Here is a 12,808-nt window from a genome sequence, read left to right on the forward strand (position 1 = left end):
GTGATCCATGGTGAGCGGGGATCGTTCATCACCTCATTGCATTGCTGTTTAAGCTGGTGTCTGTCTGAACACCTTTTTTGTGAGTTGGTTGAGCTTTTATTAAATTTACATATGTTTTAAACGTACTGCACCATCATGCTTTTTCCTTTGTCCCTGAGTGTGATTCATGCATATATGGAGGTATGGAATTAAATGGAGAGATTCATCATGAGATCCTTGGCTGCAGAGTATTGCTCTTGGTACTGATACGTTATCCCTCATACTGTTCACCATTATTGATTACCTGGACGTGATTAAGAATTACCACGTCTAGTATCTGGACATCGTTCACTTAATTCATTCGGTGGTGGATTATTCACAGTGTTATGAAGTCACAGAGAATATTTTGATTTTGTTTTGGACACTAGTTTATTTTGGACACTAAATATAAGGTTGATATATATATATATATATATATATATATATATATATATATACCCTTATGAGATTTTGTTCACTTTGCCAAATTAATTGTATATATAATTTTTTTGGTGGGTGTTGCTGCTGACACATAGTTTATTATTTTAAATAGTGTGGCGCTTTTTCTATTTATTTTGTATAATTATTTCAGGGATCACAAATCTCTCAGATCACAGGTACAATCATTACTTCCCTCATTCAACCCCGCCACTATAGACAAGGTTGCTAAACTTTTTCCCTAACATTCACCTAACTACCTGCCCCCTGTTCCCTTGCAAATGCTATGGTCATCCTCTGGTTCTTTTCTACACTAATTCACTTCTTCAATCTCCTCCTCTCTTCTGGCATCTTCCGCAACTCTCTAAAAAATGCACTAGTCACCCCCATACTTAAAACGCCCTCACTGGACCCCACTAATCATAAGAACCTATGTCCCATCTCTTTGCTTCTCTTTTTTTCCAAACTCCTTAAATGTCTAGTCTACACCAATTGAGCGACCACCTCACTGAGAATTTCCATTTTTTAGCATTACTTACAATTCTACTTCCAACTCTCTTCTGGCGGGGTCCCCAAAGTTCTGTTCTTGGATCTCCCCTATTCTCGACATACACCTCCTCCCTGGGTCAGCTGATACCATTTCTATGCTGATGACACCCAAATTGATCTCTCTACTCCTCAGATCACGCCTCAGGCTCCTCACATATCACTAATTTACTAACAGACAGATCAGCCTGGACATCACACCACTTGCTCAAACTCAATATATCCAAAATTGAGCTCATATTATTTCCTCCCCCATGTGCCTAGTCTCCTTATTTCTCTGTCAAGATCAGTGGCACAACTAACAACCTTTCCCCACAAGCCAAAGTTCTAGGTGTAAGCATCCAATCACTGTCCAAAGCTTGCTGCCTCAACCTACACAACATCTCCAAAATATGCCCCTTCCTAACCAATGACAACACAGAGCTCCTAGTTCATTCATTCTCTCGCCTCAACTACTGCAACTCCCTCATCACTGGATTACTTTTACATAGGCTATCCGTCTTCAGTCCATCATGAATGCTGCTGCTAGGCTCATTCATCTTACCAACTGTTCAGTTTCTGCTAGTCCTCTCTGTCAATCCCTCCCACTGACTTCCGCTCACCCAACAAACTAAATTAAAAATACTAACAACTTACAAAGCTATCCACAACTTGGCCCCCAGCAACATCACTAACCTAATCTCAAAATACCAACCTAATCGTTCTCTTCATTCCTCCCAAGACTTCCTACTCTCCCTAGCTCCCTCCCATGTGTGCCTCCAGGACTTTTCCAGAGCCTCTCCCACCCTATGGAACTCCCTACCCCAATCACTATATCCTGCTGTTTGCTTTTAGATGATCCTTGAAAACCCTTCACTTCAGAGCTTATTCTGCCCCCACTTTACAACCGTACTTTTATTTTTTCCATCAGCTCTTTCCCCACAGCTATTACCTTTCGTATCACTTGACCCTGCATCTTAGATTATATGCTCAAATGAGCAGGGCCCTCCTGTATTAAATTGTATTGTAACTGTACTGTCTGCCCTCATGTTGTAAAGCTCTGCGCAAACTGTTAGCACTATATAAATCCATAATAATAATAATAATAATAATAAAAAAACAAAAACTTTGAAAAGAAGTTATATTTGAATAAAACTTAATCTGCTTATATCATAGGTGGGCAACCTTTTAGAAGCTGAGATCTACCAGGACAACATGTAGGAAATTAAAGAGCTGTAAAAGCCTCTGATCTTGGCTCTACTTCACCTGAAGGTCACAGGAGTGCACTTTATCTGCTTCCCGACCGCCCTATAGCAGAAATACTGCTACAGGGTGGCACGGATGTGCAAAATCACGTGTATATACGTGTTTTTGCATTTCTGGCATTCGCGGCCGCAGCTATCAATCACCGGGTCCCGGCTGGTGAATACTCGCTGGCGCCCGGTGATTGCCAAGGATCTCCGACTGTGAGGAGAACGGTTTGTAAACAAAACAGTTCTCCTCCCTGTCGGCTCATGCAAATTGGTTTGTATGTATAAGTGTGCATAGCACACCCATGCAAGCAATGTGATTATAGTAAAGCACACGGACACAGAACATAGTGAAACAGCACACAGTTAACCCTTTGATCGCCCCTCATGTTAACCCCTTCCTGCCCAGTGCCATTAGTACAGTGCGCTTTTTTTTTTAGCACTGATAATTGTATTGGTGTCACTGGGGATGTCAGTGACATCAAGTCAATTCCTCCCAGGGTCAGAATGCCTGCCGCAGTCCTGCTATCAGTCGCTTATTGCCACCATTACTAGTAAAAATATGTAAAAAAAAAAAAAAAAAAAAAATGAAAGAAGCCCAGTCTATATACCGCCACTTGTAAACACTATAACTTTCATGTAAACCAATTAATATAAACGTATTGGGATTTTATTAGCAAAGACATGTAGCAGAATACATGTTGCCTTAAATTTCTGACGAAATTTAATTTTTTACTGGACATGTTTAACCACTTGCCTACTGGGCACTTATACCCCCTTCCTGCCCATGCCAAATTTCAACTTTCAGCGCTGTCGCACTTTGAATGACAATTGCGCGGTCATGCAACACTTTACCCATATGAAATTTTTATAATTTTTTTCACACAAATAGAGCTTTCTTTTGGTGCTATTTAAACACTACTGGGTGTTTATTTTTTGCGCTTTAAACAAAAAAAAAGAGCAAAAAATTTGAAAAAAAAAGTTTCTCTTTGTTTCTATTATAAAATTTTGAAAACAGGTAATTTTTTTTCCTTCACTGATGTGCGTTGATAAGGCTGCACTGATAGGCAGCATTGATGGGCACTGATAGGTGGCACGGATAGGCAGCACTGATGGGCACTGATAGGCAGCACTGATGAGCTGGCCCTGATATGCAACAATGATGGACACTGATAGGCGGCACTGACTGATGGCACTGATGAGTGGCACTGCGGAGCAAAGGTGGGTGTCACTACTAGGCACTGATGGGCACAGGTCGGTGGCACTGCTGGGCCTCTGACAATTGCTAGTTATCATGCTGTGACAATGTGAGGAAAGTGCAGCTGATAACTGGCAACTGCATTTACCGGTGATCTGTTGTGTCATTGGACACAGCTGATCACGTGGTAAAGGGCTGCTGTGATTGGCCTTTTACCACATTATGTGATCAGCTGTGTCCGTAGGACATAGCGATCATGGAGATTGCCGGGTGCGTGCCCCCGGGGATCTATTTTTTATAGTGCAAAATATAAAAAATGCACAGGCGATCAAATACCACTGAAAGAAAGCTCAATTCTTGGAGGAAAAAAAGGACGTAAATTTAATTTGGGTGCAGCGTTGCATGACAGCACAACTGCCAGTTACGCAGTGCTGTAACACAAAACATGGCCTGGTCAGGAAGGGGGGTAAGTCCTCAGGAGGGCAAGTGGTTATTGCACACTCCTGTGACCCATTTTCAACTGACAACGGGCTAAAGTCCTTCATTGGCTGATGTCACTGAGCTGACCCAGGCTCTGGAGAGATCCCGACTTCCACTCGGATGTCTGGACAGACAACTGGCTCAGCTACTCCGTCCGCCAGCCACATCTGCCACTTTCACAGCCTGGTGCTCGTGAGCACTGGAGGGGCAGAGCACAAAAAAGTGACTGCGAGTCACCAGCTCTGTTCAGAGAAGGCAGAGAACTGAGTGGTCTTTGAGGAGGCGGGGGACATCTGACCAATGCTGCATCCACCTAGGTGGGTATATGTGTATTGCTGGTTTTTTTTTTCTTTATTCCCAATCTTCTCTTTTAAACACTGTATTCTGGGTTAAATTCCTTTGACAGCAAAGTCTTAAAGATTATCTTTGAATCAGAAAATGCAGCTAACTAGCAGCATACCTGTAGCGTTTCCCGGGAAACATAGGCGATCTGTTGTTCTGACAGTGGCCCTGTTACTGTAGAATAGAAAAACAAAACAAAGAACACTTTAATATACAGTAGGTTATATCAAGGCAAGGCAAAGCATATGCAGTAAATAAGTAATTTTCTTTCAATTCAAGCAACAAAATGCACCTATTTAACACCAAGGAGTTACAATGGAAATTACATTTATGTTGCAATGGTAATCATACTTGTGCTCAGTTGTGTTTTTAGATGTGATTATATACTTATGTTTTGCTAAGAAACCAAGTATATTTTTCTAAATGTTTCAGATTTCTCTCACTTTAATTGCATAAGATAGCAATTAAAGGTGTGCTAGCAAGTTAAAAAAAATTTCAGTAAAATTAAACCACTTCATAACTGATAGTCTTAATTAGACTACTGAAAGTAGTTGCAAGGTGCCACATCCCTATATAGTCATATAAAGCCCATAAATAAGTGGCCTGGGATTTTTAATAGGCACCAAGAATACAGACAACTGAATTCAAATTCACAATATATATGAATACATGTATTAATAACTAATGTATTATAATAGTTGAGTTGTCTATTGGTCCCTTTTAAAGATCCCAGGCCACTAATTTACGGTTTTGATATGAAACCACTTCATTCTGATTGCCTAACTTGACTGTAAGATTTGGGCCCCTTTCCCATGGGTTTTCGAACAGGTCCACCGGTCAGTTTTTCAGGTGGACCTGATTGGAAATTACAAGTATGTCTATGGGCAGGTGGATGTAAATTTACTTGTGTTGGTTTTCTTCTGCCTACCACAGAGTTTGTTCCAGGTACGGCAAAAAACAAAAAAGGTATGTCCTTTTTCGCACCTAAACGTGACACATTAGCTTGATGTTCATGGACACAAGTCTGCTTATATCCATCAGTTGTCCGGTCCAATACGGGTCCACCACAGTCTGCTGTCAAATTGAGGACAAAAACCTGAATGGGCACAATGTCCCAAAAGTGACATCCGTCCCATTCTGTTCTGACTCAGCTGGAGATCTACTCAAGAACCCCCTGTTAAACAGAATGAACAGTGTCCACGTGAAAGCACCCTGATTGTGAAGGTGCACAGGAATACAGACATGAAAGCAGAAACCTTTATGTCTTTCACACAAACTGCTTAGTCACAGCTAAAAGACAAAACAAACAAGAGACTGAAGCAGTTTAATTTTACTGGAATTTTGTTGAACATACCAGAACTAGCTAAGATCTGAAAGCCGTAAACCTTGAAGCATCGTGTATGTAAAGCCGGTTCCTTTGCAGCAGCAAAGTTACTTGTGCTAGCATGTATATACAATTCTAAGTAGACTTGAATGCAACACAATTAAATTGTAACATGCAACAATATTATAAAATACTAGTTCCCGAAAGCACATACCAAAGAATAAGCATACTCTACATTACATTAGTTTTTTTTTTTATTATTATATTCAAGGACATTGTTTGACTTATGCATGTATTGTTATTATTATTACTACAGGTACTTATATAGCGCCGTCAATTTACGCAGCACTTTTACATATGTATTGTGCATTCACATCAGTCCCTAACCCTCAAGGGGAATACAATCTAAGTTCCCTAATTAGGATCCAATTAACCTACCAGCATCACACCAAGATCAGTGTGATCAGATGCTTTTCCGATTAAAAAATTGCCCGGTTTATACATGACGAAACCGGAAGTGATGAATGCTCATTGCATCCAGTTTATGAGACCACATGCTGAATGGAGCCATTCCAGTCTCCGATCAGCTCTTTGGTCAGCTGCCGTGACGCCCCCTACCGCTGCTTGTAAAAGCAATTATCCGCTAGGATTGCTTTTACAAAAAAAGCTGACCACCAGCTGAAAAACACTGTTGGCATCATCCCGGTTTAACCAGTCAAAGTCCAGAGATGTATACACAGCTGGTCTGCAAGTGGTTAAACAATGTTTAACCTCTTCCTGACTACCCTATAGCAAAAGTACTGCTACAGGGCGGCAGGGATGCGCAAAATCATGTATATATATACATATATACATACACACACACACAGTTGTGTTCAAAATAATAGCAGTCAGACATCACTAACCTGATCAAGCACTGTTTTTGGTAGAAATGATATTTCTACATAGCAAATAATTTACTAGCAGGTGTAGTAGAATAATAGAAATCCAACAGACCCAACAGTCATGATATGCATGCTGCTGATTCTGTGTAATTGAATCACTAATTGAAAGGGGCATGTTCAAGATAATAGCAGTGTGGCGTTCTATTAGTGAGGTCATACATTCTTTGAAAAACAGGTGGCAATTATTGCCCTTATTTAAGGAAGGAAGGCAGCAAATGTTGTACATGCTGGTTACAGTGCATTTGTCTCTGAAATTCTGAGGAAAATGGGTCGTTCCAGACATTGTTCAGAAGAACAGTGTACCTTGATTAAAAAGTTGATTGGAGAGGGGAAAACCTATAAAGAAGTGCAGAAAATGATAGGCTGCTCAGTTAAAATGATCGCAAATGCTTTAAAATGGCAACCAAAACCTGAAAGACGTGGAAGAAAGCGAAAAACTACCATTCGAATGGATAGAAGAATAGCCAAAATGGCAAGGACTCAGCCAACAATCAACTCTAGGAAGATCAAAGAAGGTCTAAAGTTACCTGGGAATGACCTGTTACAGTTAGAAGACGCCTATGTGAAGCCAAGCTATCTGCAAGAAGCCCCGGCAAAGTCCCACTGTTGAAAAAAAGACGCGCTGAAGAGGTTACAATTTGCCAAAGAGCACATTGAATAGCCTAAAGAGAAATGGCGCAACATTTTGTGGACTGGTTAAAGTAAGATTGTTCTTTTTGGGTCTAGTGGCCGGAGACAGTTTGTCAGACGACCCCCAAACACTGAATTCAAGCCACAGTACACTGTGAAGACAGTGAAGCATGGTTGCGCAAGCATCATGATATGGGGATGTTTCTCATACTACGGTTTTGGGCCTATTTATCGCATACCAGGGATCATGGATCAGTTTGAATACATAAGAATACTTGAAGAGGTCATGCTGCCTTATGCTGAAGAGGAAATGCCTTTGAAATGGGTGTTCCAACAAGACAACGACCCCGAGCACACCAGTAAACGTGTAACATCTTGGTTCCAGACCAAAAAGATTGACGTTATGGAGTGGCCAGCCCAATCCCCAGATCTTAATCCAATAGAAAACTTGTGGGGTGACATCAACAATGCAGTTTCTGAGGCAAAACCAAGAAATAGAGAAGAACTGTGGAATGTAGTCCAATCATCCTGGGCTGGAATACCTGTTCACAGGTGCTAGAAGTTGGTTGACTCCATGCAACACATGTGTACAGCAGTTTTCAGAAACAGTGGTTATACAACTAAATATTAAGTGATTCAAAGGAAAGCAAAATCTTCAAACATTTTTTTAGTTTATATAGTGAATGTTTGAGTTTGTAAAGAAGAATACAAACACTGCTATTTTTTTTGAACAGTCTAATATTCACTTTTCTTCAATTTTTTTAGAGGAACAACACAAATGTGATATCTTTTTCTTTATGTTTTGATTTGGAATATAATGTGTAGTGTTCCAAATGCATTTGTGTGTATGGAAATAAAAGCTATTAGAAGGATTTTGAGCTTTATTCTCTTTTTTCAACACACTGCTATTATTTTGAACACAACTGTATGTGGTTTTGTATGCCTGGTTAGGGGGCGCACGTGCACGCGCTCTACCCGCGCCGCATGTCAATCACTGGGCCCTGGCCACCGATTCTCAGCCGAGACTCGGCGATCGTCGGCGAAGCTGACAAGGGAGAGGTCTGTATGTAAACAATACAGATCTCTCCCCTGTCAGCATGAACAGGCTGCTTTGTATTGCTCTGCATAGCACAGCATTACAAAGCAGCTTGTCTACACAGTAAAACACACACAGTTAACCCGTTAATCGTCCAATATGTAAACCCCCTTCTTATTAGCACTGATCACTGTATTACTGTCACGGGGGATGTCAGTGGCAGTTACCATTACTAGTAAAAAAAAAAAAAATCCAGTATATATACCGCCATTTGTAGGTGCAATAACTTTCACGTAAACCAATTAATTTACATGTATTGGGGTTTTTGTTTTAGCAAAGACATGTAGCAGAATACATATTGGTGTAAATGTATGACAAAATTTGATTTTTTTTAAAAAATTTTATTGGACATGTTTAATAGCAAAAATATTGTTTTGTTTTCTTTTCAAAATTGTCTGTCTTTTTTTGTTTATAGCGCAAAAAAGAAAAACCGCACAAGTGATCAAATACCACCGAAAGAAAGCTCTGTTTGTTGGGAAAAAAAGTACATAAATTTAATTTATGTACAACGTTGCATTACCACCCAGTTGTCAGTTAAATTAATACAGTGCCGTATAGCAATAAAATTTCCTGGTCAGGAAGGGGGGGGTAAATCCTCTGGATGAAAAGTGGTTAAATAATCTATATCCAATGCAATTGATGAAATGCAGCATATTGTGCCCATTTACAATGCTACCACACAAAAAAAAGAAAGAAAAAAAATCTGGCTGGGAGTGGCAATTTTAGTAATGCTTAAACTGAAACATTAAGGCTAGGTTCACACTTATGCAGTGCGGAATTTGAAGCGTTTTCTATGCGAATCCCGCACCTTATCATAATCGCAACCCGTTCATGGGAACCGATGTGGGTATGTATGTTAAGTTAACACCCCGAAATTGGAACGCAAAACGTAGTGAGATGTGCAGAATCAGATCGCGTAGGTGTGAATACCCATGCGATCCGATTCTAGTGCGGACCCAAAAAAGGATCCTGCGCCTTTTTGGTGTGGTGCGATTGGAGCCATACAAAACATATGGCTCCAATTATTGCACCACACACAAATCGCATGTGATTTGCACAGGAATGCGGTGCGGTTCCTGTGCGAATCACATACGATGTACCGCACTGCATTAGTGTGAACATAGCCTCAAAAAGGAAAACTCGATTATTATGAGTAGGGAATTTCCTGATCCTGCTTGTGAATGGTCATCTACTGTATGTGATGTATACAATTTCCTGCAACAACGACATATACAAAGAAAAAAGTGTGTTTAAATTGTCACCAAAAGGACAGCTCATAACTGCTTCATTCTACTTCTATCACTAAACACAAATGGCCAGGGATTTTATTCAGATATAAGAGACATTTATCCTAGAATGGCATCTGCTAGAGACATTAATGGGGGCACCCAGGCAAAAATAAATAAATAAATAAATAATGGAGTAGGGGCTCCCCCATAATTCATTCCAGGCCCCTCAGGTCTTGGCTAGTGCACTGAGAGCAGATCACAGATACCAGGTGGATAATTCTTCCAGGCATCCCCTTCCATAATTGAAATATTGGTCTGAGTGGAGTGACAGTTTAAGGCCTTATTCACACCATACGTGCAGAAAAACTGATGCCCAGATTTCACTTGCAGAGACACAAATTTACATCCCCCCCCCCAGTGTCCTCTGCCTCCCCATAGCAGTGTCCTGCCCCCCTTCATATCTCTACATCATCCCCCCCCCACCACTGTGGTGTTCTCTGCTCTACCCCTCCCCCCCATAGCAGTGTCCTGTGCCCCCCATTCACATCGCCCCCACACTGTAGTGTCCTCTGCCCCTCTGCACCCCCGAAGCAGTGTCCTGGGCCCCCATTCACATCACCCCCATAGTGTCCTCCCCCCATAGCAATGTTATCCTGTGCCCCCCAAAAACAGTGTCCTCTGTCCCCTTCATTCCCCCCCCCTCCCCCAAACACACACACCTATGTGTAGGTAGCACTCTCCCACCTTACAAAGGAGTACAGCAGAGCGGAGAGCAAGAGGTATCGCAGTACAGGATGGAAGACAGGAGCTGCCGGAACTAACTTTTCACGTTAGCAAGCTGGTGATTGGCTGCTAAGACCACCCGGAAACCAATCAGTTGCCCAGCACCACTAGTAGCTGCGAAAATGGCCCCGGACCCCACAGGGCTATCTCCACCCTTAGCAGCCCCATCTGCAAGGAGCCGCAACCGCCCCTGCTCCTGAACAGCAGTAATGGCCATGCCCACAATAAAAACGGTGATGCAAGCTCCTGCCGCTATAGGCCGTGGCCTAAATTTCACAGCCTGTACAACTGTGTGGTGCGGATACCAGTGGGAGGGCGAGGGGCAAAGCACACAACACCTGCTAGGTAAGGGAGTTGTGGTGCTCGCCTGCCACAGTCAAAAGAGCATGAAGCACAACACCATCCCTAGGCATCCACCTTGTAATAGTGAGGTTCCCACACAAAGCAATCCCTGCCAGGGGGTAAGAGGGGAGGGGGGGGTGCTTCTGTAGCTGTCGTGGCACAACCAAAGTCCCCCTCTCTCTGGCAGACTCACAGGTCCTGTGACCGAGCACATAAGGCCCTGGCTATGGACGCCCATCACTGTGGGTCCCAACCATCCCCCAGCCCAAGTCCAATGACACAAATTTGGAGGGGGGGGGTCAGGCAACCTAGGCCTCTAGGGAAGGAGGAGAAACCTGTAAGGATCGACCAACCCAGGGAGCACCGGCACCCAAAACACATCCAGAGATGAAATACCAGTCTAGCTGAGCATGTGGGTAAGGCTCCCATGACAGATCCTCCTTTCCCTGTAGTGGGGGCTGTCAGCCAGGAGTAACAAGGACACAGATTATAGGTGCTCCATAATATGTGTCCCCATGAGCTGTTTAACTTGTTGGTTGCCCCAGGCCAGAATGGGGCAAAGTTGTGGCTGACTGAGCATGCAGCGAATGGTCTGCACGTGCTCGCTGGACAGATTGGGGTATCCACTGGATTTAGATCAACCGGCTCGTTGCCCAGCCTGAATGTAGCCCGATGTATTCCACAAGAAAGGAAAGGAGGAAGAAAAAAAAAAAAAAGGAAAAAGGCTATGGGACCGCAAGTTCCAGCAGAATAGCACGTCCATACTCCTGAGACACTAGGCGGAATGACTGGAGGCTATAGGCAGAGAGGGGGTTTTATGCCCAGAGAGGACTGCCCATAGGAGGTGCCGAGTTTTTTCTGCCTAGTGTCCTACTCCTGTAGGTGTGGCTATAAAACCCTATTTGGTCATCGATAAAGAAGAAGCAGCTGCGTCAGTCAATGAACATAAGAAAAAACACATCTCTATAGGAACTCTGGGAATACAAAACCTGCTTGAAACAGGTCAAATGTACATCACAAGGGGAGTGCTTCCTGAGTTGGGGGCGGTGCCTGTGCATGGCGGCGTGGGAGAGCAAGATGTAGGAGCTCTCCGATAGTCTCCGATCCCAACCCCCTCCCAATGTCCTAGCGGGAAAGTCATCTATCCGAGACCTACCTGTGAGAGAGGGGGTCTCGGTTTGGGTGCTGAGGAGAAGCCCCCGGGGGTGGAGAGTGGACCCGGCTGTCAGTTTCCCCTAGGCTGGTCAGCGGTGATCCTGGAGAGAGCGTCGGGCTGCCAGGGAGACGGAGTGACGTGGCGGGACCACGTGGGTAGCCGCAAGGGAGCGCTGGGAGAAGGAGAAGGCGGCCTGCGTACGGAGGGGAGAGAGACACGTGGCCTGTTCCCCAGCTTGCTTCCCAGTCTGTTACTCGGATTCCCTAGAAGGATATCAAACCAGATGCCCTGCTCGATCCCCAGCTATCAAACTAAGCTACCCTGAGGAACCCCCCCAACGAAGGAAAGGATTCCTTGGAGAGACTGACACCAGCAGCCTGAAGCTGCCTTTACAGAAAAAGCAAGAGAGAGGAGGGTGAGTGAGAGCGGCTTGGGCTAGGTATATATCATTTGGTATGATATAAAGGAACATTGTGTGAAGCAGAGAAGGGGGATTCCTAGGGGGTATGAAGGTGAAGGTGTGGAAGAGTAAAAGGGGATTAAGTGACCCTAGAAATGGAAATGAAAGTTTAACGGACAATTAAATAGTGGGCCAAATCCGGGCCCCAGTGTTTATTTGAGTACTCCCTGGTGTTTATAGAAGAGTTCAGTCTCTAGGAAGATATGACGAATAAAAGTGTTAAAGGAAGTGGGTCCAAAGGAGCCCAGACCGGTTCGATTAAAAAGTACACGTCTCAGGGAAGTGTGACCCCAGAAAGATCCTCGGGGATAAACGAAAAGAGTGAAATGGAAATTAGTATGGAAAAAAGTCCTAGACTATCCCTAGGAACAGACAACAGTAGTCAACATATGATAGAAAATAAGGAGGGAAGAGAAGTGGAAAGGGAATTACAAGTGCCGAATAAGAAAGATAGCAGAAATGTTTAAAAACTTGGAAAAATCAATAAAGCAAGAAATAGCAATAATACGGAATGATATGGGGCAGTTATTACACAGAGTGGAAGAATCGGAGGAAAAACTTAAAATTCATGCCCAAGATAACTCAGAACTTAA

At 43.1% G+C, this 12,808-nt stretch overlaps 1 protein-coding gene across 6 annotated transcripts in view; it reads right to left on the reverse strand.

The window, feature by feature from the left end:
- The window catches only part of MAP4K3 (mitogen-activated protein kinase kinase kinase kinase 3), a 478,522-nt gene that overhangs the window by 302,993 nt on the left and 162,721 nt on the right, over nt 1-12,808 (reverse strand). For all 6 annotated transcript variants that reach the window (XM_089681775.1, XM_089681773.1, XM_089681774.1 and 3 more), the window contains exon 5: nt 4,370-4,425. In XM_089681775.1, coding sequence (XP_089537901.1) covers nt 4,370-4,425 — 56 coding nt within the window. The remainder of the gene's footprint in view (nt 1-4,369; nt 4,426-12,808) is intronic.

Source organism: Staurois parvus, unplaced genomic scaffold (genome assembly GCF_062004578.1).
Source record: "Staurois parvus isolate SC_StPar_1 unplaced genomic scaffold, SC_StPar_1.0 ptg000277l, whole genome shotgun sequence".
Classification (NCBI taxonomy): Eukaryota; Metazoa; Chordata; class Amphibia; order Anura; family Ranidae; genus Staurois; species Staurois parvus.